The sequence below is a fragment of the Hippocampus comes genome, unplaced genomic scaffold (assembly GCF_001891065.2).
Source record: "Hippocampus comes isolate QL1 unplaced genomic scaffold, H_comes_QL1_v1.1 scaffold66, whole genome shotgun sequence".
In the NCBI taxonomy this organism is placed as follows: domain Eukaryota; kingdom Metazoa; phylum Chordata; class Actinopteri; order Syngnathiformes; family Syngnathidae; genus Hippocampus; species Hippocampus comes.
The window spans coordinates 502,912-525,921 of NW_017805003.1; the positions used below are offsets into that span (position 1 = coordinate 502,912).

Genomic DNA, 23,010 nt, shown 5'->3' on the forward strand with positions numbered 1-23,010 from the left:
TTATCTGAGATAAATATGTTAAAAGGAATGACTAGATTAACAGGAAGGGAAAATGTATTTAGTTGACTTCTGTGGAAAAAAAAAAACAAAAACAACAACAGAAAACATTCTGTAAAAACAAGGGGAGGGGCCACATTTGGGCCATTCTCGCTATCTCAGAAGCCGGGCACGTGGCAGTAGGCCTCCAGCGAGGACAGCAGGATGTAGATGAACCACAGGGAGAGGAAGAGGAAGAAGGTGAGGAGCTTGGCTGTCCGTGGGCCTCCGAGCTCGCCGGCTGGTCATCAGCATATTGGTCCTGGATTGCGGCCACTTTACTCGCAAATGTGTCTGGAGCACAAAGATAGGGCAGGAGACAATTTGTGAAATGCAATTTTAAGTTATCTGCAGTTTGTCAGACTCTGAATAGGATTGCAGGAGAGAAAATGGATGGATGGATTGTAGCTTTTGCACCTTTTAGGTGTACTTAAGATGGTGATTGCTTTTGAGTTTGTATTCTTATGGCAGGCCAAACCTTAAAGGGACACACAATTTTTTATTTTTATTTTTTGGAAGACTTTTTAATTGCTTCGAGAAGTGCACAAGCAAGTGATTTTTTTTTTTTTGCAAGCTACCCATCTTTTTTTCGGCCTTTTCTCAAGATAAAAATGAGATAAAACTTAAAAAAAGAACATGCAATATTTAGATTTTTTTTCAAAATGTTTAGAAAATAATGTACTGCACTTCCAATTATATTACCGACTGTAGTTTGTAACTGTTCTTCAAAAGGAACCCACCTCTCACACGATCACTTTATTGTATTGTCTTGAAATGTCAAAGACAACAACATGAATTAAATTCTGAAACTAATGTTTGACCACTCTAAAACAATGGACAGTTATATAATCTGAAGGGCACTCGAACCGGAAAGCTGATGACGCTTCTTTCCGTTGCCAAGTTTCATAAACCTCGCCCCCACATGGAGGGGAAAAAAAGCACATTGTGGCATAAGCGAAAGCTTTACACTGATTGTAGTCAGCAGAACTGCGTGTAAACCCGGAGCGCTTAGCATTTACTCCACTGTGCAATTAAAACAAAAAAAAATCTACATTGTGTGCCACTCCAAGAAAAAGAAAGCATTCAGACAACTCTAAATATTCTCATTGTTGCGGTTATTGAGGCTACTGAGTCACTTGTGCGTCTCTGTGTCTGTATTATAATGTCCCCTGGTGGCCATTGCGCACATATCAGAAGGACCGAGATGGGGAAGACATTTCAATGGGCAAAGCTAGACGAGTGGTTTGAGTTATGAATATGGTCATGTAATTAATTAAATTCAGAAGCCGAGTCGCCGCGGTGCTTTTGCGTCAAATCGAGCTCCTCAACTCACTTCAACAGAGTTCCATGGCACTAAATTCCACAAGGTAATACCAAAAGTAATGGATTTGGCCCCAGGACAAAACAGCAAACAGGTGATTTTTTTTTTTTTTCAGGGAATAATAAAGCACGATTATGCAGGGATTACTGTGCTGCTCGAAGCCACAAGCATGCATTATCTGGTGATTGTCACAGTCTATGACAGTCTGAAATAATCCAGCAGTCCTCAATTGTTAGGACAGTTATTGCACTATTCATCAGGCTTGTTAAATTTTTTTATGTAGAGTCACAAAATGTTGCAATCTTCCTGAGTGATGAAAAATGATTCTCTCAACCAGGCAACAGATATGGGAGGGGGAATGAGTGGTGTGATTAAATTTATTATAACCTTATTTCCCTTCATTTACCCAATAACATCCATCCATCCGTTTTCTGATCTGCTTCATCATCACAAGGGTCACGGGGTGGGGGGGGGGGGCCACATGGAGACTAACAACCATCCGCGCTCGCGCTCACACTCACACCTCGGGACAATTTAGAGTGTTCAATCACTCAAATCATGCATGTTTTTAGAATGTGGGAGGAAACCGGAGTACCCGGAGAAAACCCACGCAGGCCTGGGGAGAACATGCAAATTCCACACAGGAAGGCCGGAGTTGGGATCGAATCCACGACCTCTGCACTGTGAGGTCGACGCGCTAACCACTGGGCCACCAGGCCGCCCTACCCAATAACACCCAAACCAAATTGCGTTCAGCCAAAGCACATCGAACGCAAAAGTTCTCGACAATGTTTGAGATACAATGACTCAAGAAGAACATGTTAAGACAAAGACAGAGTCAAAGGTCACCCGGTTCTTCCCAAACAGCTGCTCCTGCAGCGGAGGCAAACATCAGATGTAACGACAGTGGGCACCCACCTGGGACAGACGTGCCCAGGGCCACGAACACCACGGCGGTGACCGAGTCCTTCAACCCGACGGTGCACCCGAAATGAGAGGCCAGATCCCCGGTCACGGCTGTCAGGATGCCAATTAACGAGATGGACACAAAGAAGCAGGCCCAGCCGTTCCAGTACTCGGTGGGTGGGACGAAAGCAAAGAGCACTTTCCAGAAAACTGTCAGGAAATGCATTATGTAATCAAAGCAGGAGGGCAGGCGCTCTTCTCCGCTTTCTTCCTCATCGTCATCACCTAGGGGAAAGGTAGAGGAGACTGGAATTAAGACCGAAAAACGTGAACCATGCGTGTACTATCTCAAGTTTTGGTAGCTACTAATGGGAAGGGGAGGGGCCACATTTAGTCAGCTATTGTCCCGTGAGTAGATCATATAAAAACGCTAGTTCATCAGTGTGTGTGTGCATCTGAGCAATTAAACACCTGCAGTGATCTGATCAGTGCCGTATTAAGATGACCGATGTTTCCTAATATCGTAGCGAAAGAAGGTAACCCAAAATCTTTGAATCGGCACACGGTTGCAAAATACAATCCCAACAGTCTAAGCACGTAGATAAGTAATTTAGTGAGAGGGCTTAGTATCAAAGCAGGAGGTGCTCTTTCTATTTATAAACTCTGCACGCAAACTTAGGTGAACTCAGGGGAGAAAAAGAGTGGAAAGAGCATGTTAAGAAAAATGACACATCGAGCGTGCGAGTCATTTTTTTGTTGCACTGATATGCACGATTGCCGATCTAAAATGTCATGAAATCCACCTGAAAAGGTATAAAACAAATGGAAAAAAAATGTTTACCACAGTGCAAAAATGGCCATAAATACTTGATGGCCATTAATTGTACAGGCGGGGGAGAGCTGGCAAGTTCAGTTTTTAATGATGGACCACATGCATTTTTAATTAACTGTCTGTCTGGGATGGGAGGGGGGGGGGCAAGATATGAGCACAGAGCTACAGAAGTGTTTGCTTGCCAAAGTACTAAAATAGCAACAGCGGGTCGGACGGGGGGAAAAAAAATAATGAACATTGATGAGAGTAATATTTTCTTTTTTGTTTGACCACAGTCTATGATGGCAGCATTTTTAGCAATTAGGAGTGTGCGCTCGAACAAGAATAAGGCAATAAAACAATTACCTTGTGTAGCCCCTTCGAAAAGACAAGGAACATGGTCTCGAAGTGAAAACATGAAAACAATACTTCTTGCCCCTTGCGCTTTCATGCTTGGTGGAGAAAATGATTTTTCTTTCAATTGGATTCTTTTCAAATGGATTCTTGACAAAGTGGAACATTTTGGATACTGGACACGAGGGAAAAATGGTGGCTGGTGAGAAGCAGCTGGCAAACTAAATCGAGCCCGAGGGCAGTATCGACCTCTTCCACAGTTTTTGGTGACAGAGGAGTGACGTGTTGAGACAGTTTTTGGACGTACAAACTCACCTGCACTGACAGTGACGGCGCTAACAAATTGTTCCCTCCAGCTGCTGCTCCCCACCACCAGAGCCAGGTTCGTCTTTTTAATCAGCTTGTCCACCGTGCTCTGCAGACAGACAAAAAAACGGTCATGAAACCGCTGCCTAAAATCACATCCGGATCGCATTAAGGTGTGACAAACGCTGCTTCATATCCACATGGAGTCAACTCCTTCGATTGGAGTGAGAACCAAGTGACCCCTCTGGGGAAAAGCCTATTGTCCCGCTTTTATTTGTTTTCCACAAAAATCTGGCTGAAATTGAGAAAGATGACGTGACTTGAATGAAGGAAGTTGGAATGATCGTCGTGATGTCATCAAATTGAACTCGGAGACGAGAGCGCTCGAAAAGAAGGCACACCGGTCGGGGTATTGCAGTTCGATTGCACATCTAATCGGAGAGGATTATATTTAATAGGAGGGCTGAAGGACGTAAAAAAAAATTATAATAATCTAATTGCGATTTAGTTTCCCCTCAATATCATGATTGTGATTTAACGAGATTATGTTTTCAAGGTCCTCTTCCGATGTATTTTTTTTTTTAACAAACACAAGTAATAAATTAATCTGTATTACAACAAACACCCATCCATTTTCTAATCCGTTTATCCTCGCAAGGGTTGCGGGTGTGCTGAAGCCTTTCCCAGCTGTCTTCGGGCAGTCGACTGGGGACACCCTGAACTGCTCGCCAGCCAATCGCAGGGCAAACAACCATTCGCACTCACGATCACAGCTAGGGACAATTTGGAGTGTTCCATTGACCTACCGTGCATGTTTTAGGAATGTGGGAGGAAAACTGAGTACCCAGAGAAAACCCACGCAGGCACAGGGAGAACATGCAAACTCCACACAGGAAAGCCGGAACCGGAATCTAACCCTTCATCTCTGCACTGTGAGGCAGATGTGCTCAGCATTCGATCACCATGCCGTTACAATAAACAATCAGGTTTATAAAACGTGAATGTGTTGCTTCCATATCGTATACCAAAATAAAGGCAAGTGAACCGTGAATGAATATAAAGGACAGCCTATTTTGCGACGTGAATTAGTTCTTGGGGAGGCCCGGTGGTCCAGTGGTTAGTGCGTCTGCCTCACACTGCAGAGGTATCAGATTCAATTCCAGCTCCGGCTTCCCTGTGTGGAGTTTGCATGTTTCTCCCTGGGCCCGCGTGGGTTTTTTCCGGGCACTCCGGTTTCCTCCCATATTCCAAAAACTTGCACGGCAGGCTGATTGAACCCTCTAAATTGTCCCTAGGTGTGAGTGCGGATGGTTGTTTGTCTCTGTGTGCCCTGCGATTGGCTGGCAACCGGTTCAGGGTGTCCCCCGCCTACTGCCCGAAGATGGCTGGGATGGGCTCCAGCACCCCCTGCGACCCTTATGAGGATAAAGCGGATTGGAAAATGGATGGATGGAATTAGTTCTTGACTTACTAAACACTGAATTGTAGTCTTTTAATCATTCACTATGACAACTTAACCAAATTCTACTCAACCTATGTGGCGCAAACGTAAATCGGAAGTCAGATGAGAACAATAATGCAAACAATGCGTGTAGCTTTGTCACTTCAACTTTTCACATTTCGTAAAACAATACATGTAGTAAACGTGTTGGATCTCACTGAACTTACCGCGACACCACATCAATAAATACATTTGAATTTGATTATCGGTCATTTAATGTTTCAGCACTTTTTAATGGAGTGGAGTCAAGTACCCGGTATTTAGTTTTGTGGTGTGAAATACATTTTTATGGGTCAAAATAGACATCATACAAACGTCGTCGTAAAGCATAAAGGTACCCGAAAGTCAGAGGACGGTTGTGAGTGAAGTTATCACTTCCCCTTTTTTCCCCACTTTTCCCTAAGGTAGGAAACGATAAGTGGGAACCATTGTCAGTGTGCATGTGTGCTGGTGAGATTCAGAGAGATAGATAGAGAGATACACGCACGCAAAAGAAACAAGTCAATTGTTATTGCCAATCCCTGTGGGCATTTGCTTGACCGACCGCACTGCGTCACATTGAGACTGAAAGAGGTTGAACAATATCTAATTTGGGAGAACAGAAAAACAACAAGAACATATTCTCTCGGGATAATGCAGCGTTCTGCACCGGTGGATCCGCTGGAAAAAAAAAGTTAAAGGACTGTCATTCATCTAAAGTGCATTTTCACATGAGCTTAATTGAAAATGGTGGTTTTCGGTTTATAACTGTTCTGTTCGCTTTGACTCAAAGCGAACAGAACTTCACCCCCACCCCTCCCCAAGTCACTTCCAAACAAAGATTTTTCAGGGCATGCGATCATGTGGTAGCATAGCAAGCCATCAAAGATCGCTTTTTGCCATCCACCGTTGCGTCGGAAAAATGGAAAAGATCACGGTGGGTTTTCCCCCCACACACACACACTATTTTTGTCTTTTGTATTTTGAAGAAAAATATGGAAAATTGTTCATTTTGATAATAATAATCCAGTTTCATTTCAAATTAATGAATTTCTAATTAATCAATTTTTAATACAGAAAATAATTTCATATACCGTATACATTTTTTGCAATCTTTTTTTTTTTTTTTTATGTCGTTGCTTACAATAAGTCCATTCATGAATCGTCTAACAGTACAGCTCAGACGTCTGCAGTAAACATGCTTTTTAATGAGGATCCCAAATCAAAATTCACCACGGAAACGAGAAACATGCCTTTTGTTTGCATAGTAATCACATCATTCAATCAAAGTCACGGAAATTCGATGCTCCAGTCTCCTCTTCCGCATACAATGAGCATCCTGGAAAAGGGATCAAGGAATGAATGCGAAATGCCAAAAACAAAAAAACTGTCTCTCTTGCGATTATGTTTCTAGTGAGTAATCACCACGTCATATGAAAACAAGCGGATTTCTGTCGTCGAGTCAGTGCTTGTTCATGACCAAATCAACTACCGGTACTGCACATGGATCTATCTTGTGACTTTATTGACGCTGCCAAAAGCAGGCAGGAACCTGAAAGCACGAAGCAAAAGGCATCACTGCCGTGCCTGTTTCACTTCCAGCCACCCTGATATTGATGCGGAACTGCGTATCCATCCGTTTTCGATGGCGCTTGTCGTAATTGGGGTCGTGGGTGAGCTGGATCCTGTTGCAATTAACTTGGGATGAGAAATGGCACGCGCACACCGGAATGGTCGCAAGTCAACTGCAGGCCACGTTGATAACAGCAGGGGTGGTCGAATTACAAATATTTGTGGCCCGCTGTCCTTTTCTTGTGACCCGCAGAATTTAGGGGAAAGAAAAAAATCATGTTGAAAATTATCCACGTTGCAATGTAAAAAAAAATATGAATACAGTGTCATACAAAAAGAAAGGTGCTTGGTGTGTGTGTGTGTGAGTGTGAAAAGGGTCAGTGTGAAAAATGTTACACACACACACACACACACACACACACACACACACACACACATCCCCCATGTGTGCGTTGTCCCTGTCACATACTACGGCTCCTGAAAATTGAATTACGATCATAGAAATACAAAGGAACAAATTACAACTACAACAGTAACCAAATTTCTCTCTCTAACGCACCAGTGACTCGAAATCATTCAGTTGTCGGTCGCACTCTTTAAAGTGTGCAGTCGTTTTCAAAATGGATTTTTGTGACACGCAAGTCGAAGGAAAACTTGAGTCATGGGTTGCGCCTCTTTCGTAGCTGTGCACAAATTTCTGCACGATTGTGTCTCAGCACCGTGGACCTGAGAGGGTGTGTAGCTAAAAAAAAGTGCAAGCCAGGTTCGCTGGGGGAAAAAAAGGACTCGTGCACAAATGTGAGAATATGGCCCTTGATTTTTTTAATTTCCAGAACGGCATACAAAAACGATATAAATTTGATGGATTAGTTTTAGTGTGCTGAATGAAATACCGTCAAAGAAAATCAAAGCATCCTCCATTTTTGTAAAAGATGCACAATTTTATTTTGTGGATTGTGGATTATACAATGCGCTGTGACTTGTTTTGAAAACTGCTGTACAAATAATAATAATAATATTATTATTATTATTATTTATTCTTATTTTTTTTTTATTATTATGAACAAACTGTTCTGTCCGCAATTTAAAGTCAATTCAAGTTCAAATGTTGCATTTAAGTTACACTAAGAGCAGCGTAGTTCGCAGCCAAAAGTGACATCATCAAAGCGGAAGACGCGGAAGCAGGAAGTTAAGCGATAGATCGTCAACAAGAGAAACACGTGATGGTAGTCGAGTCTAATCCAGCACAATCCACACACACTTTACGCCTTTGGTAGCATCGTGGTTTCACTGTACTGTCCAAACCAGGCTGAGGCAGTCCACAAACATCCAAATGAATAAAGTAGTCATGCGGACCACAATAAGTACAAACGAACGAGTGGTCAATTCGATTCAGTACAAGCGCACGAGTGGCCTGAAGACAGAAGTTGATCTTGCTTCTGAGGAATTACCTTAAATTCGTAAGATTCCTCAATGACCACCTCCAAGCTTGTATGTTCTCCCAGACAAGGGCAGCCCATCTTTGCCACGTCCTCCGGCCCGACTGGCATTTTGTTGTCATTGGTGTCTCCTGCACAGATCGGACAAGTGTCAGTCCGGTTACCCGGGTAGCCCCTGCACATGACGTGCGTATTATGAAGCGCTGGTTCCGCTTATACGGTTGGCTCATCGGGACTTATGAGTCGTGTCAAAAGCTGTTCATGTTACCTATAGACGGATGGATTCTGAAACCATGACCTTGTGTCATCATCAGTCAAATGATAAACATCTTTACGAGGCGGCCATTTAAAATGAAAAGCACTTTTCTCCCCACACGTGGGACTGTGTGAAGAGGGGTGATGCAAAACTGAAAAGATGTCAGGGTTGAATTTGTCCACTGAGGCATGCGCTTGTTTCTCACCGTGTCTCTGTCCCACTTCGAGCAGAATGGGCTCTTCCAAAATAATGGTAAAAGTCTTGTTCTTCTCATACTCCTCATCGTCGATGATCTTCACGTTCAGCAGCTTCCTGAAAGTACAAGGTCAAAAAGCCACAGACGCGGATCAATGAATGAGTCCCAATTATTTCAGAAATGGCAACCATTTGACAAGAAGAAGACAAATGCATTTGTTGGCTCGCTGCCGGAAAACTGGAGGCTCCTAATGCCAAGTGTGACTTGAAAATCCAAATACAAGCATTTGGAGTCAGAAGCGGCGTAGCCAAGAGGCAGACAACCCACACAATGAATCATGAAGAGCCTTTTATACAGTATGTGAAGATAGCAGCTCGGCAGTTGAATAAAATGTCACTAAAAATCTTTCCCAATGATGGAAAACGGCATTTATAAAACAACGAAGCTGGGTGGCCGCAACAAAGCCACTCATCTTAATCTGGAAAGGATCAATGTGTCCTGCATTTAAAAAAAAAAAAAGATGTGAAATGACGCATGCACTTACCTATTCTTTTCCAGATTTGTGATAAAACGGACTGCAATCATTCATTCAATGCCACAACCCCCTAAATTTGATTGAGTCATCATATGACAAAGTGCAGGGGTGAAAAAAAAAAATTTTTTGTCCCAGGCCACATTGTAGTTATGGTTTGCCTTAGAGGGCCGTTATGAATTTTGGGACACCATACAAATGTTTAATCCCTTCCACATATTACATACACAGCACACACCAAATTGATGAATGACTCGTTTTAAAATCAGAAGTCAAAAATAATGACTGTTATTGTGGATGACATATGACAATTTGAAATTTTGGTTCGGACTTTAGCAAGCATCATGGAACTTGACATGCTTGATTCGCTTTCGCGGACCACATAAAATGATGATTTGACACCTGCCAAAGTGCTTAAAAAAAACAAAAACAAAACTCAACCAATTGGACTCAATCACATGAGTGCGACCTGCTGCATTTCACTCGAATTTAAGTGGAAATAACTAAAATAGCACACACACACACACACACACACACACACACACACACGACAACAAACAAATGATGCTCATTATTTTGCTCTCTGCGGAAAGTGGCCTTCAAGGCACACTAAAACAAACCCTTCAGACATCTCCTGGTACAAAGCTGCTTGAATCTACATTTGTGAAACTATACACTGTTCAACTATGACGGACATGCAGTATTTTTCTCAAGTCGTTTCCTTCTCCTGCGCGGTCTCTCTCTCTCTCTCTCTCTCTCTCTCTCTCTCTCTCTCTCTCTCTCTCTCTCTTTTTTTTTTCTTCACCTCCCTAATGATATGTGGGTGGTTGTCTATTTCTGTCTACACATACACAGCGCGCCCAGGATGCAGCAAACATGCAGGAAGCACCCTTTTTTTTTTTCTCACAGGAGAAAAGCAGATTTATTTTAAACAAGAATGACACGTCAGGGGCAAAGTCATGCCAGTGGGAAGAAAAGAGCCTGGAGGCAACTGTAAGAACTCGGGTGCATTATGTTGAGGGACAAAGTGAATTTACTCAGAGGTGCTATGTGTAGATGTTAGTAGGAGACTGTTACCGTAGCTGTGGAATGTGTAGAAGCTGCATCTGTCATCCCGTCTCCATGGATGATGTTTACTCATTTGTGTAATGAGATGAACGGGAAGTAAGTGATGATTATCATTTCCATCTCAAAGAGTCTCCACGCGCGAGATGAATGTCTAAAAGTGAAGTGAAATCAAGACGCTAGCTTGAATGGCTGGAGTTTCATTTGGGTCTCTTCGGAAAGATTTCCAATCAATGAATACACAAAGACCGCAAAGGATTCCAAATTTTCACTGAGCAGTGAGTACAGCTGGCAACCAAGAAGGAACTAGAGAACATACTCAAAAATTATCCTTCTGTCACAGCCGAAAATGCTGATCAGAATTGAAATTAAAGACCAAATTTGAGTGAAAATCAAAACACAAGTACCAAAATATGCATACGTAACACCAATCACTTCAGAATTCCGAAAAAATAAACAATGCACACTAAAAATGGCAATTGTCGCATTGTAATTCATTCTACTTAGCTGACCAAATTGCACCTATCACAGTCCTGACTGCCTCAAAAAACTGCACTGACATTCCCACTGGGTTACAATAATCCATTTGACATCACAGAATATCGGTTATTAATCACCAGACACTCAGCATTGTGACCTATTTGGGACATTGATAGCACGCATGAACATAAATCAGCGGCCATTTAATTTTGTACAAGATGGGCAACAATAATTCTGCCATCCAAAAGTAATAAAGCTCCACCTGCATCATTGTGGCCGTCGTTTGCTGTTATGGAGATTGCAATGCATCATAGTAAAAGGTCTGTATCATATGCTAATTATTTTACTTCATGAAAGGAGGGCGGGTGGGGGGTAAAATTAAAACCAGCCCCGCAGTCATAATTAGTCCGTAAAAATTAAAACATCCCCGACAGTGTCTGTTGTGTAGGATCTGACAAGGCTGCGCTTAATGTTGTGGCCAGTCAGCATATGCGCATCTCGTCCACGCATGCAAACCAGAAGGGACAAGTCTCAAATGCGGGAAGCATTCCTTGAATACTAAAATTGGCGATCCATTCAAGTAGAGCGTTCAGGGTGTCACCGAGAGCTGACATGAGCTTTATGGATGACGCCACTCAATTTTGCTCGTCTTCCAGTCCTGTTTGTCCGCAGGTCACGGTAAACTTCTCATCACAGAGGGTCTTGTCAGATAGCATCAAGACTGTAAGGTCCCTACTTACCGAGTAGTTCTTATAAGTGGATGTGATTTGCTTGGATGCTGGCATTGAAGATTTGGTCATGTGTAATGTTTTTTTTCTGCAACACAAAGCAGGTGATGAAAGATTTTTTTTGAAAGATAAATGCACTACTTGACTAGAAGTGACCATGAATGAAGACGATTTCCATTTGTTGAAGATGAGCAACACGCTGAATATCTCAAAGGGATCAAGTGAGGGTGTCGATGCTGGAAATGAGCACTAAAGCGGCACAGAAGCACCGTGAAGAAATAGGTTTCCTATATCCCCAGGCAATGTTAGGATCTTGACACATTTGGGATTGAGCCGGGAAATCAATCATCCGCTGTGCATCTAAACTAAGACGGAAGGCACTGAGCTTCTTCACGATATATTGTGTGCGCTCTTCCAACATAAAATCTGAAAAAAAAACGATTTGTTTATGGTTAATGTTTTTTTCCTACTCGAGTAAAGCAGCTTTATTTGTTTGGTAACCCTTCGGCGCATGGAGGTGTGGCTGAGAATGTCGGGAAAGTGCGTTGGAAAACTTTGTTAAAATATATTTGCCAATATCTCATTTGTGACGCGAGTCCTGCAACTTTTTTGACTCACCTTATACATATCCATCCATTTTTCCGATCCGCTTATCCTTACAAGGGTCGCGGCGGGTGCTGGAGCCCATCCCAGCCATCTTCGGGCAGTAGACGGGGGGACACCCTGAACCGGTTGCCAACCAATCACAGGGCACACAGAGTCGAAAAACCATCTGCACTCACACTCACACCTAGGGACAATTTAGAGTGCTCCATTAACCTGCCATGCATGTTTTTGGAATATGGGAGGAAACAGGAGTACCCGCAGAAAACCCACTCAGGCCCAGGGAGAACATGCATACTCCACACAACGAGGCCAGAGCTGGAATTGAACCCGGTGCCTCTGCACTGTGAGGACGACGGGCTAACCACTGGACCACCGGGCCGCCCTCCCTTATCCATATCGATGTTTGGATGTTTTCCATCTGTCCTGAAACAGGGCGGAATTTCTCTGGGGAAGACGTGTTTGAGCAATGATTTTGAAGTTCTTGCAATATGTTCGCATTACCCAACCATGCCCGTAGCGTGCTCCCTATATCCACATGTGTCTGTTAGTTCACAGTGTTATTGATCGGCAACAGCATTAAGCGTGAGGAGTTAAGAACGCTGGCTATTGATTTACCTTTCCAGAAGTGTTCCCCCTCCATTCACACAGCTTTCATTTTAGCTTATGTAACCGCCCCTGTTATCCACTTTAGCCTCAACCCGTGTGTTGCGGCACACGTACCGAGGCGCTAACAAAAAAATAAATAAATAAATAAAAAACAGACGCACAAACGAAAGCCCTACATAAGCATCGCGGGGTCTGTGAAGTGCTTCAAATAATCCATAAACAAAGCATGTAGAACACTTCTCTTGCCAGCTTGTTTATTTTCGCTCAGCGGCTTGCCTGTACAACTTGAACTATTTGCTACACCGCAGAAGCGTGATGCTCATTTCTCATTCCACTAGATTTTCAATGAGTTCAAACTGGCTTTGTGGCAAAAAAAAATGACAAGTATGTCTTCTTTTCACACAGTAAAACAAATGTGGACAGACACACAGAATCAAAAACGCGCCAAGGTCTTATCCTGGCATCTGGGAGGCATCGGTAGGTTTACAGAGAAACTTGGATGGGTGAGAGCATCCAGCTACGTGTGAAGGATGAACATAAGCAGCCAATGCAGCAGCTCACTCCTTGGCCACCTTATTAGGTACACCTGCACAGTCTTGACGAGAGCCTTATCAAACATTTGGCCGTTACAAAGCAGGCTTAAACGTTTGTCAATGCAAAAATGAACAAATCGGTGGCTTCCGTCAAGCATCCTCATTGCTGAAAGGGGCTCCGGTTTCATCCAGATGTGATGAAGTTGATTGTTGTTTCTGTTCCATGGGAACCAAATGTAATTGGGACCCACACTATTCAGGATGTGATCTGATAAGATTTGACAGTGTTCCAAAATAAGTGCCCCAAAATAATAAGCAGGACATTTCATCCTTAGGGTATATCCATACACTTATTTTCGAGAGTATTTGTCCTCATTAGCTTTGCGGATGAGCTGAAATTTATCCAGCTGGCTTCGGGTGAGAGTTGGGATACACCCTGGAACGGTCGTCAACCAAATAAAGGCTTCCACTCTAATCAACGCGGTTTTATTTTTAACAGCATTAACAAAAGCCTTACCTTGTAAAGAAAATGCGCATCCCTACCTACTGTATATGGGATCTGAATATGACCTGTGTTTGGATGCTGCCTGAAAACAAGCTCATCTGTTCAGTGACACAAAAGGTCACGCACATAAACTGAAAGCAAAGCTGCCCTGAGTTCAATCTGCATGTTTCAAGAGGACAGACCGAGCGCTTAAAATTAAAAAGATATGATAAAAGATTCAGGACCGTCTGGAGCTTGCGCATAGCTTGAAGCAATAACTCAATTTGATCTTGTTAAAAGATTTAGGTCTGAGAGCAAAACTTTAGTATGCGCTGGGGTAAATACATTGAGTTCATCCACACGCACTTGGAAAGTGGGAAGAAGCAGAGCACGTTGATGCAAACAGACTTTTCAAATTTGGATTTTCCGAGGCCGGCGGGAATTTTCACCGGTTCATATGCACGTCCCTTTATGTTCTTGCTTGGATGTGGGATCAGAGGTTGACTTTTTTTGTTGTTGTTGCCTTCCAAGGTGGTTCCATTGATAAAGAAAGCAAGACTCCAAACAAGACTGGCTGTGGTACTGTTTACCAGTAATAATCTGATGAACAGTGAAGTATCGTCTCTGCCCTCCAACGCAAATACAAAGCGCCCGCTAGCCCACAATTTCACTTTGTTGTCCAGTACACCCTTGACTCATTAAGCACGGCTTGTGTAGTTGTCTGCATTATGTGAAAATCATTAGGGAACCGCTCTCAACTTCCGGTAATTGCACTGGATGCTCAGGAAAATCTTTTCAGCACCCCCTTGGAGCAACATTTGATTTATAGCATTCGAGACACAGTAACGCCGTTCGACTTTCAAATCGTAAAAACATTCCAAAATGCCAGAATTTGGATCCGTTCAAATTTCACCAGTAATGTGAGGCCAGGACAGAAATGGGGGGGAGATGCGAGTTCTCTGTGCATTCACCTGCCGTTTTTTTTTCCCTCCCTCGGTGCGCTCAGCCAACCCACACAATACTCCCACTCACTAACCCTGCAATCCTGCTTGCGCAGACACATTTATTTGACACGTTTTATTCAGTGTTTCTCCCTGTGTCTAAATGCTACTCACGCTTTCGCTTACCGCGCTGTGGATCATTTGCCGTTCTTAGCATAAATTTGTTGATGAAAATGATCACGCCAAAACACGTTAATAGGTACTTCACGCCAATCCTTCTCCAGTTCCTCGGTTCTGTACTGTTTTAATCCCTCCACGTTGAAGTGTTGCATAACTTCAGCTTTTTTTTTTTTTAAGTTGGCACTTGGTGTTCCATTTTGAATGTATGGAAAGAGCAATCCAAATAAATTGGACTTGTTAAGTCAACACTAACGTGATGAACGTCGGGTCGTCATCAAGGAGTTGCTGCTGACATTATCGATATTCTTTCAGTACAGCACTGTAATTAAAAAAATGACAGATTAGGGAAGGAATGCTATGAAACAATCTATATTCCCTGACGATTGACAGCTCACACACCAAACAATTCATGCAGAAAACACGTTAGCACAATATAGCAGTGGAGTTGCGTGATGATATTTTCCACCAGAGGAAAAAAAAAAGGTCTTATTGGTGCCCTTGCTGCTGGGACACCAAAGTAATTTTTGCACAAGTTGGCCAAACCGGTAAACGAAAACGCATAGGCCCAAAGTCAAACTTTGTGCGACAAAACTCCAAAATCACAACCTTTGGAAGCACACGTACTGAATCGGTTTATTCAACTGAGGTCACGTGAACAACAACAACAACAGTGGCCTTTTTATGACATAATCCTTGTGCCACATTGTCTAGGCATGAATAATCGATAAAGATTCAGTCCAACTGTTGCACTGGTTCTCCCTCACCTACCAAAGATGAGCACTCAGAAACAGAAATGTAAATCAGTTCAAGCGATGGACTCGTATCATTCACAAGCTACAAGCTCTCTGCCTCCTCAGGCCAAAACACGTCAGTAGCGACCATCATGCTCGAAACAACATTGTGGATCAGTAAAATCAATTGTGTGATTGTTTGACTTGTCTGTCCAAGTCCCGCAAACATCTCAAAAGGGTTTTCATGTCAAATCTACACTCATCCATAGTCAACCCCCCCCCCCCGCGCCACTTTCTTCCTCTTTACATCAGCTATTATCTGCTTCACAATGATATCCTCTCATCCTCCCACAACGGCTCTCCGAATGAGCGAAGTTTCGCCGAGCCCGCATGTCAACATGTGGGCTCCGATGTTTGATTAAGAGATGCGAAGGAACAGAGGAGGAAACCATCCATCCATAAATTTTCCATAGCACTCGAGGAAGCTGGAGTCATTCACATTGTCACCGAGCGGGAACTGAAACGCCCGCGCGGCGAGTCAGGCGAGTGTACCATCATTAGCGACGAGGAGCAAAGCAATAAAATAGATTTTGGCACTCACATGGTCTCATCGTTCTGAAACTCCAGCTTGCCGGACACTTCCTCGTAGTCCTCGCCAGCCTTGGCTGTGCCCTCGACAGTGTGGTAAGGCACCGCCACCTTGCCCCTCGCGCCGGACGTCCGGTGAACCTTGACCTGCATGTTTCCGACACTTTCGCTGACCCTGGTCGACTTGCTCTCGAACGTAAAGATGCCGGCGTGGTCGTCGTCGTAGATGGTGACCGTGGCGGTGTGAGCGCCGCCCAGGGCGGCTTTCGGCGGGATGTGTGAGGACATGCCGGCCATGCTGTTGCTGGAAGAGAGAGAACGCGGCTCCAGGACGGAGACCTCAGCTCGGTGCACTATGCGGGGGTTGCTAAGGCGCACGTAGAAGTGTTCATCTTCTTCAAAAATGTCATCATCGATCACACCAACGGTGAACTCTTTTGTGGTCTCGCCAGGTTTGAAGACTAAAGTGCCCTCGGCGAACTCATAGTCTGACCCGGCATTGGCAGTGCCATCCTCCGTGCGGTAGTCAACCTATTTGGGCGAAAATATGTCCATTTCAGTGGTCATAAATAATGGTCAATTATTCACGCCAGCTATGAATCAAGTTGTTGATTATTAAACTCAAATCAGGCCTTTGGTTTCTCACCTTCACGGTGCAGCCGGCTTCTCCTCCGTGCCGACTGACTGAGAGTTTTAAGGAGCCGCAGTTTTCAAAGCACTGGTAGTGGGAAGGGTCAAACTGCAGGTAGATCGTGTTGGGGTCCTCTTCCTGTCCGCTAGCCTCGTGGCAGCTCACCACCTTCCGAGCTTGGTCGGCAGCGTGCTTTTTCAGGATGTTTCCGGCGCCAATCATCATCCGCGTGGCTTGTATGCGGTAGAAGGCTCGGCTCTTCTGTTGCTGGACTAAGACTTGGTAGTTAGCCATTTCGATCAACTGCTCCATATCCTTCTCTGGGTGCCTCTGCTTCAGTTCTTTTAGGGTGCGAGCCATCTCCCTTCTCGCTTCCTCCTCTTGGTCCTGCTCCGCACTCATCCCTCCACCTTCCTCCACCCCCTCCAGCATCCCATCCAGAGCCTCTTTGGGGTGAGTGTGCGAGTTGACTCCCTGGCCGTCCATCTCCAAGTCCATTTTGGTGAACATGGCGTCCCCTTCTGATTCGATGATAATGCCGCGATTCTTGTCGGCACGGTAGCGTTTGTTGACGTACTTGTAGAAGAGCAGACGGCGGTCTGCGATCCAGGCTTGTAGCACGCAGAGTGGGAAGAAGAGAAAGGTGAGAACTGCCTCCCAAACTTCCACCTCACCGGGAGAGAAAACGGACAGGATGAGGTATAGCCAGATGTAGGCAAAAATACTCCAGGCGCCAGTGACAAAAAACACCCTGAGGTGCTTTATCTTGCGGGTCTCGTTTTCTGGCACTACGTAGACACAGATGGCTATTATGATGAACATGTTGAACGCAGCACTGCCCACAATGGTGCTCGGACCCAGAGCTCCGGATTCAAAATTATGGCCTACCACCTCAATGACGGACAGAAGGATTTCTGGCGCCGATGACCCTAAAGCCATTAGAGTCAAGTTGGACACGGTCTCGTTCCAAATGCGCACGGTCGTCGTCGTCGTCTCACCGTTGGGCTTCTTGATGGTGATCTCTTTTTCCTGAGAGGTGATGACCTCAATCGATGACATGAAGCGGTCGGCGATGATGGACATGCCCAGGAACATGTATATGAGAGCTGCAAAGTAAACAATGGCTCGAGCCACCTTATCACCCACCACAGGGTTCTGGGGGTTCCACATGGGTAGCACCACGCCGTCGGAGCAGTTATCTTCACTGCTGCAGTTGCCCGCCGGGCTGCCAGAATTGTCATGGCTGGAACTGCCTTGGGACACGTGGGTGACTCCCGGCAGCAGCAGCAGCAGCAGGACTGAGATGTATACGCAAGGGGTGAAAGATGAAGTCCGCGTTTGCAGAAACATGGTTCCGTGACGATGTTTGTTATTCTTTCAGGTTCAAGTTCCGCGTTGGATTTTGTTTACAGGAGCCGCTGCAAAAAGAGGAAGGGGAGGGGGGACATGGACTTGTAAAGAGAATGAAGAAGAACCACGCTTGTTCTGGCACTGAAAGCTGAGACACAGCTTCATTTCATATGAACATTAATTGTAAATCTTACTTTGGACACCATGACTGAATTTACGGGACTTACTCAACTAGATATCCGGCAATGTATTAACAAGCTTTAAGCCCCTTAGCTTGTTCATGTCTTTCTTTGGCATTTCAGCTCAGCAACAGCATTGGAAGAGAATTGCAATTCGAGTCCTGAGTGCTATTCCTGAAATAACACTCATACTCTTTTGTATGCAAATGATGTGGGATCCAATAGCTCGGCAGCTTTGGAAACCAGAAATATTGGCACCTACTAATCGTTGAGTCATTGGTGTTGTCCTGCCCCACTCCCACACATGCTGTGTAATGTGGTCATTTTGTGCAAAAGCAGCGGTGGAAATGTTAACCTTTGCACTCGCGGTACGAACAGGAAAAGTGACTCAGGCTATAATGTATTGTCGAGTTAGATGGGATGCCAAAAATAAACCCTGGTAAAAAAAATAAGGAAGAAAAGATCGCGTCTGCATCTGTGACTGTGAACATGGCTTGGCCGTTTTCAATAGGATGAGAATGCTGGGGATTTAATAAAGAGCCGTGCGGATGTGAATACAGCATATATACTTTAAAAGACGGATTTCTGTTCTTAAGAGCTCTTTGTGAGGGGGGAGAGTGTTGCCAGTCCATTTCTCGCTAACATTTGTTCATAGCCTCGTATTGACTTCTTAGTGACCTTTGAGATGGCCCTATGATTTTTTTTTCCATTCACCCGGAGACTTGGCAAACGTGACATATTGTAAAAAAAAAATCATCTTTGCTAATCTTTTCCCGCTACGGTTTTTGTGTCTCAACTTGCTTCCCAATGATTTCGGAAAGATTTCGGTTGTCGGTTTAATTTATAACACTAAAGAGATTTTTGTCTCAGACCGTCAGAGTGGGTCTGCAGCCTACTTTAATAAATTTACCGTGCCACCGTTTTCAAAATATAAATACACCGCGGAATGAGATCATTCCAGCCTTGAGATACCTTGGGGATTTAGGCTCTTAACATAACAGTAAATGGACTAGAATATGCGTCTGAAAAAGTAATTCGGTCTTTCATCGAGATTTCGGGACGTCTGCAAATGCACGTCTTTACGAAAGCCATTTCAAGTACATCAGAAGAAAACGTACTCGCGGTGTATTTCTTGGCAGCAAAATGAACATTTGAACAGCTTGAGTGAATAATTCAGACGATAGCCAATGGAACCCAGAGGCTCCACATCATCATCAATATGAACACAGAGAGAAAACAGCACAAGGGGGGAAGGTATAATCTGAAGCGGCTGATCAAAATTTTAAGACCGTCTCAAAAATAGGTTGCCTGCCTACAGCAAAGAGCATGTGACAATGTTACAGCTACACCATGTGCTCTCATTGACATGCGGCAGGGAAAAAAAGCTGGCAATCTCCACTCTGACCCGCAAGCTCGCGTTCGACCCAAGCGTCACATTTCAAGGTGAAGCCGAGCGGTTGCGGAAATCACGGAGACGTTTCTTTTTCTCTGTGACACCTCAAAGAGACAACAAACAGATTGCGTTTGTGCGAGAGCAACAGCATCGGTGCCACCACACTGTTGCTCAGATGGTCTCACACATCAAGCACCGCAGACAGCAACTCTGACAAATGCCTGACGCTCTTGCCTGAGGATGTTTTCCAGCGTTTCATCTCTACTTTTAGCAAAACCCATACAGACGCTTTAATGCTTCAAAGGCTTTAAGATTAATCATCCTGAAGAAGAAACAAGAATGGCTGCTCTTTGTAGAGAGGAACTCAGCCCTGCCAATTCAAGGAACTGATTTCTGATATTACACGATATATAATCCTATCAAATTGAATGCAATTTCTTCAGCACAAATGTTGTGAGGGTAATGTTAGCACACCTTTGCCATGAACAGGTAGCGACAAGCCAAAGAGGTACAACGACAGTCAATTATTATCCGCGGTGTTCACACACTGGAATACTACCACTACAAAACAATTTATTCAAACTCTGCTGGGATTTCACATTTCTTCACCCGGCAAGCTAAACATCGAGAAAAATGAACATGGAAAGAAAACACATGACTGAATGATTGAATTCTGTGATGTACTATTTTTATCAAGGCTACACATGCAGCACTTGATGGCTTCAATTTGAATTGTATTTATTTGTTAAATATACGATCAAAAATGTATTCCGTTACAAAGACTAATTAAATACATCAACAACAATGCCTAAATAAATACTAAGAACAATTCATTAGTGTTGAAATAACACAGCCACTGCATAAGGAATTAAATGTGACCATAATATAGCAAAATCCAACAAAGCAAAACAGCCCACACATGCACGAAACAGCCGTTTTTTGATACTTTATCCCACGTGGGGAAATACATGAAGTTTTGCTTTTAAAACGGGAATTGCCTATATTTAACATGGCAAGAGCCATTTTGACTCACCTTGCAACAGTTGCTGAGTGAGCTTGCCTCTTTGAAGTTGAGAGCTTCAGAAGTGGAACGTACTTTGCAGTTCTCTCTGTAGCAAAAAAAAAAAAAAAGTCTCAGATAAAAATGTCTTGATTTTCATCACCACCATAAAGAGACAAGAGGGGCTTGCCTGGAAGATGATTTAAGAAAGAAACAGCGAATAGATTACGCTTACAGGTAGGAGACAATTGGGGGAAAAGGGTGAAATCGAAGAACGTTGCAGATGCAGGGGGGGGGGGTCGATTATTAGCAGCAGGTTGCGCGTGAGAGACTAATTGACGGCTCCATTTGATGCGCACAGCACAGCAGCGCCACATGTGCTCACAGAAAGCTGAAAATCTCAAAGGAGCCTGGATATCGGGCTCTTTGGCTGCAGATGAGCAGAGGAGGCAGCCCAAGTGGCGTCCACACATGCAAGCTGCTTCCCAATGATGTTGGTCGCTTGCGCTTTATGTGTTGGAATTCCTTTCCTATCAAACTTGAAGCCTCCGGATTTAGTTCTTCTTGTTGCTCCACAGCGATGAAATACCTCCCCCAAATGTTTTTTTTTTTTTTGTTCCTGTTTAAAAACAATACACTACACGTTCGTCCATCCGCAGCCCGACTGCTGGTGCGTAAAATATGACCGACTCTCTTCTCTTTTCGTCTCCTCGGAATGAGTCACAAATCCCGATAAAGTGCCGTTTTATGGAAGGGGTTCCGGAGTGTTTTTAATCCGACAAATCAAATAGAGAGCGTTTAAAAAATGGGGGGGGGGGGGGAGAATGCCGCTCTTTTGAGCAAAGGAGGAACGCAAAAAGAGCCAGGCAGCTGGTGCACATGAGAAAAGGCGAGAATGGATGAATGAATGGATGGGGATGGACCGACAACTGCACATCACAAGGAGCAGGGCGAGATGGATAACGAGCGAGGTGGTGGTGGTGGTGGCGGACGAGAAAAGAGGAGTGTGTGATGTGATGCCGAAAATAAAAAAATAAAAAATAAAAGAAACAAATGCAAGTGTGGAGTCTTACTCTTGCGGTGGGCAGCGCTGGCGCAAGAGGCGAAGAGCGAGAAGGAGGAGAAGCGGTAACACTGCAGTGGAGACAAGGGAGGAGACGCCACACGGCTCGATCTGGACCTTCTGACTGCGCATCAAGAGTCCACAGCGAACGACTCTTTTTACTCCGGTTTGTTTTACATCATCACTCATCGCTCAGCGGAACCCGTCACCTGTTGTCGTCTTAACAGCAAAAGACACACTCGCTATAGCCACTTCCTTGGGTACACCTGTACGGTCTAAATAAGATGCCCCCACACAAGATGTATCCAAAAGTCTGCCTTTCCCAAAAAAAAAAAAAAAATACTTCTAATAATAAAGCTTAAGACTGTCTCACGCACGCAGTGGTTGTGGGTTGCAGTGGTGTAAAACTGCACTGCAACGTGGAGCCTACCGAGAGGTGTTTTCAATGAAGTGATCCTCTCAGAAAAGTGGAGGATGAAACTGAATTATTAGAAACACTCATCAGAACGATGCAGTGCGTCACTGTAAACAACCGCAATCCAATACACATTGCACAAACTGGGAACACTTTTGAGTTTAGGCCTACCACAACGCAAATCAATTGCAAAGGATGAAGTGGAGTTCGACTTTTGGCTTCGGACTCTTAGACTAGTTTGTTAGCACTGCTATATTGAAAGTAAAATATAAAGTTATATCATTGCCAGATTATTGATGTAAAATCCGTTGCAAAATTCGCAAAGGTTACAAATTGAGAGGATAATGGTGGAATATGAAAGTGCGTCGCAGGCTTCCTCTCATGTTCCAAAAACATGCTTTTTTTTTTTTTTTGGTTTGGGGAGATTAAATTGTCCATCGGTGTGCATGCAAATGGTATGTTGTCTATATGTTGCACTGCCCAACGTGTACCCCGCCTCAGGTCAGTTGCGATCACTTCTACGACTTTACCAAGACTAGTTCTATAGAAAATGAAGAAACGGATAACTCTGCCATCACAGTCTTTGCAAATCATAAACCGTTATGAATTAGAGACATCATTCAGCCAACAGTCCTTAACATTAAGCGTGGGCTCATTATCTGGCATCTGTCATTCAGTGGTTGCTGTGAGCCGTTCCCTTTAATAACTGTCAAAAAGGAGCCTTGTTGTTAAGTGCAATTGCATGATTTAATCATGAGCAACGACCGCGAGGAGGCAAAGCCGAGTTTATGGAGCAAACGTTAGCCACGCACGAGCTTGTATGAATTG

The 23,010-nt window shown here is 44.0% G+C and overlaps 1 protein-coding gene across 1 annotated transcript; it reads right to left on the reverse strand.

Moving 5' to 3' along the window:
* Positions 1-58: 58 nt before the first annotated feature.
* On the reverse strand, positions 59-22,189 carry slc8a4a (solute carrier family 8 member 4a). Its single transcript, XM_019858608.1, has 10 exons — positions 21,778-22,189; positions 20,738-20,813; positions 16,798-18,200; positions 16,165-16,682; positions 8,687-8,793; positions 8,238-8,356; positions 3,744-3,843; positions 2,276-2,548; positions 214-330; positions 59-69 (listed from the first exon to the last, which is right to left on the reverse strand). The coding sequence occupies exons 3-10, from the start codon at positions 18,130-18,132 to the stop codon at positions 59-61; spliced, it is 2,580 nt and encodes an 859-aa protein (XP_019714167.1). The 5' UTR covers positions 18,133-18,200; positions 20,738-20,813; positions 21,778-22,189.
* Between the last annotated feature and the right edge of the window lie 821 nt (positions 22,190-23,010).

Excerpts from the sequence above, each read along its gene's own strand:
- slc8a4a (XM_019858608.1), bottom strand. The coding sequence starts at position 18,132 with ATGTTTCTGCAAACGCGGACTTCATCTTTCACCCCTTGCGTATACATC. Across the intron at positions 16,683-16,797 it reads AAGCCGGCTGCACCGTGAAG|GTTGACTACCGCACGGAGGA; the intron begins GTGAGAAACCAA and ends TCGCCCAAATAG. Across the intron at positions 2,549-3,743 it reads CGCCGTCACTGTCAGTGCAG|GTGATGACGATGAGGAAGAA; the intron begins GTGAGTTTGTAC and ends CCTTTCCCCTAG.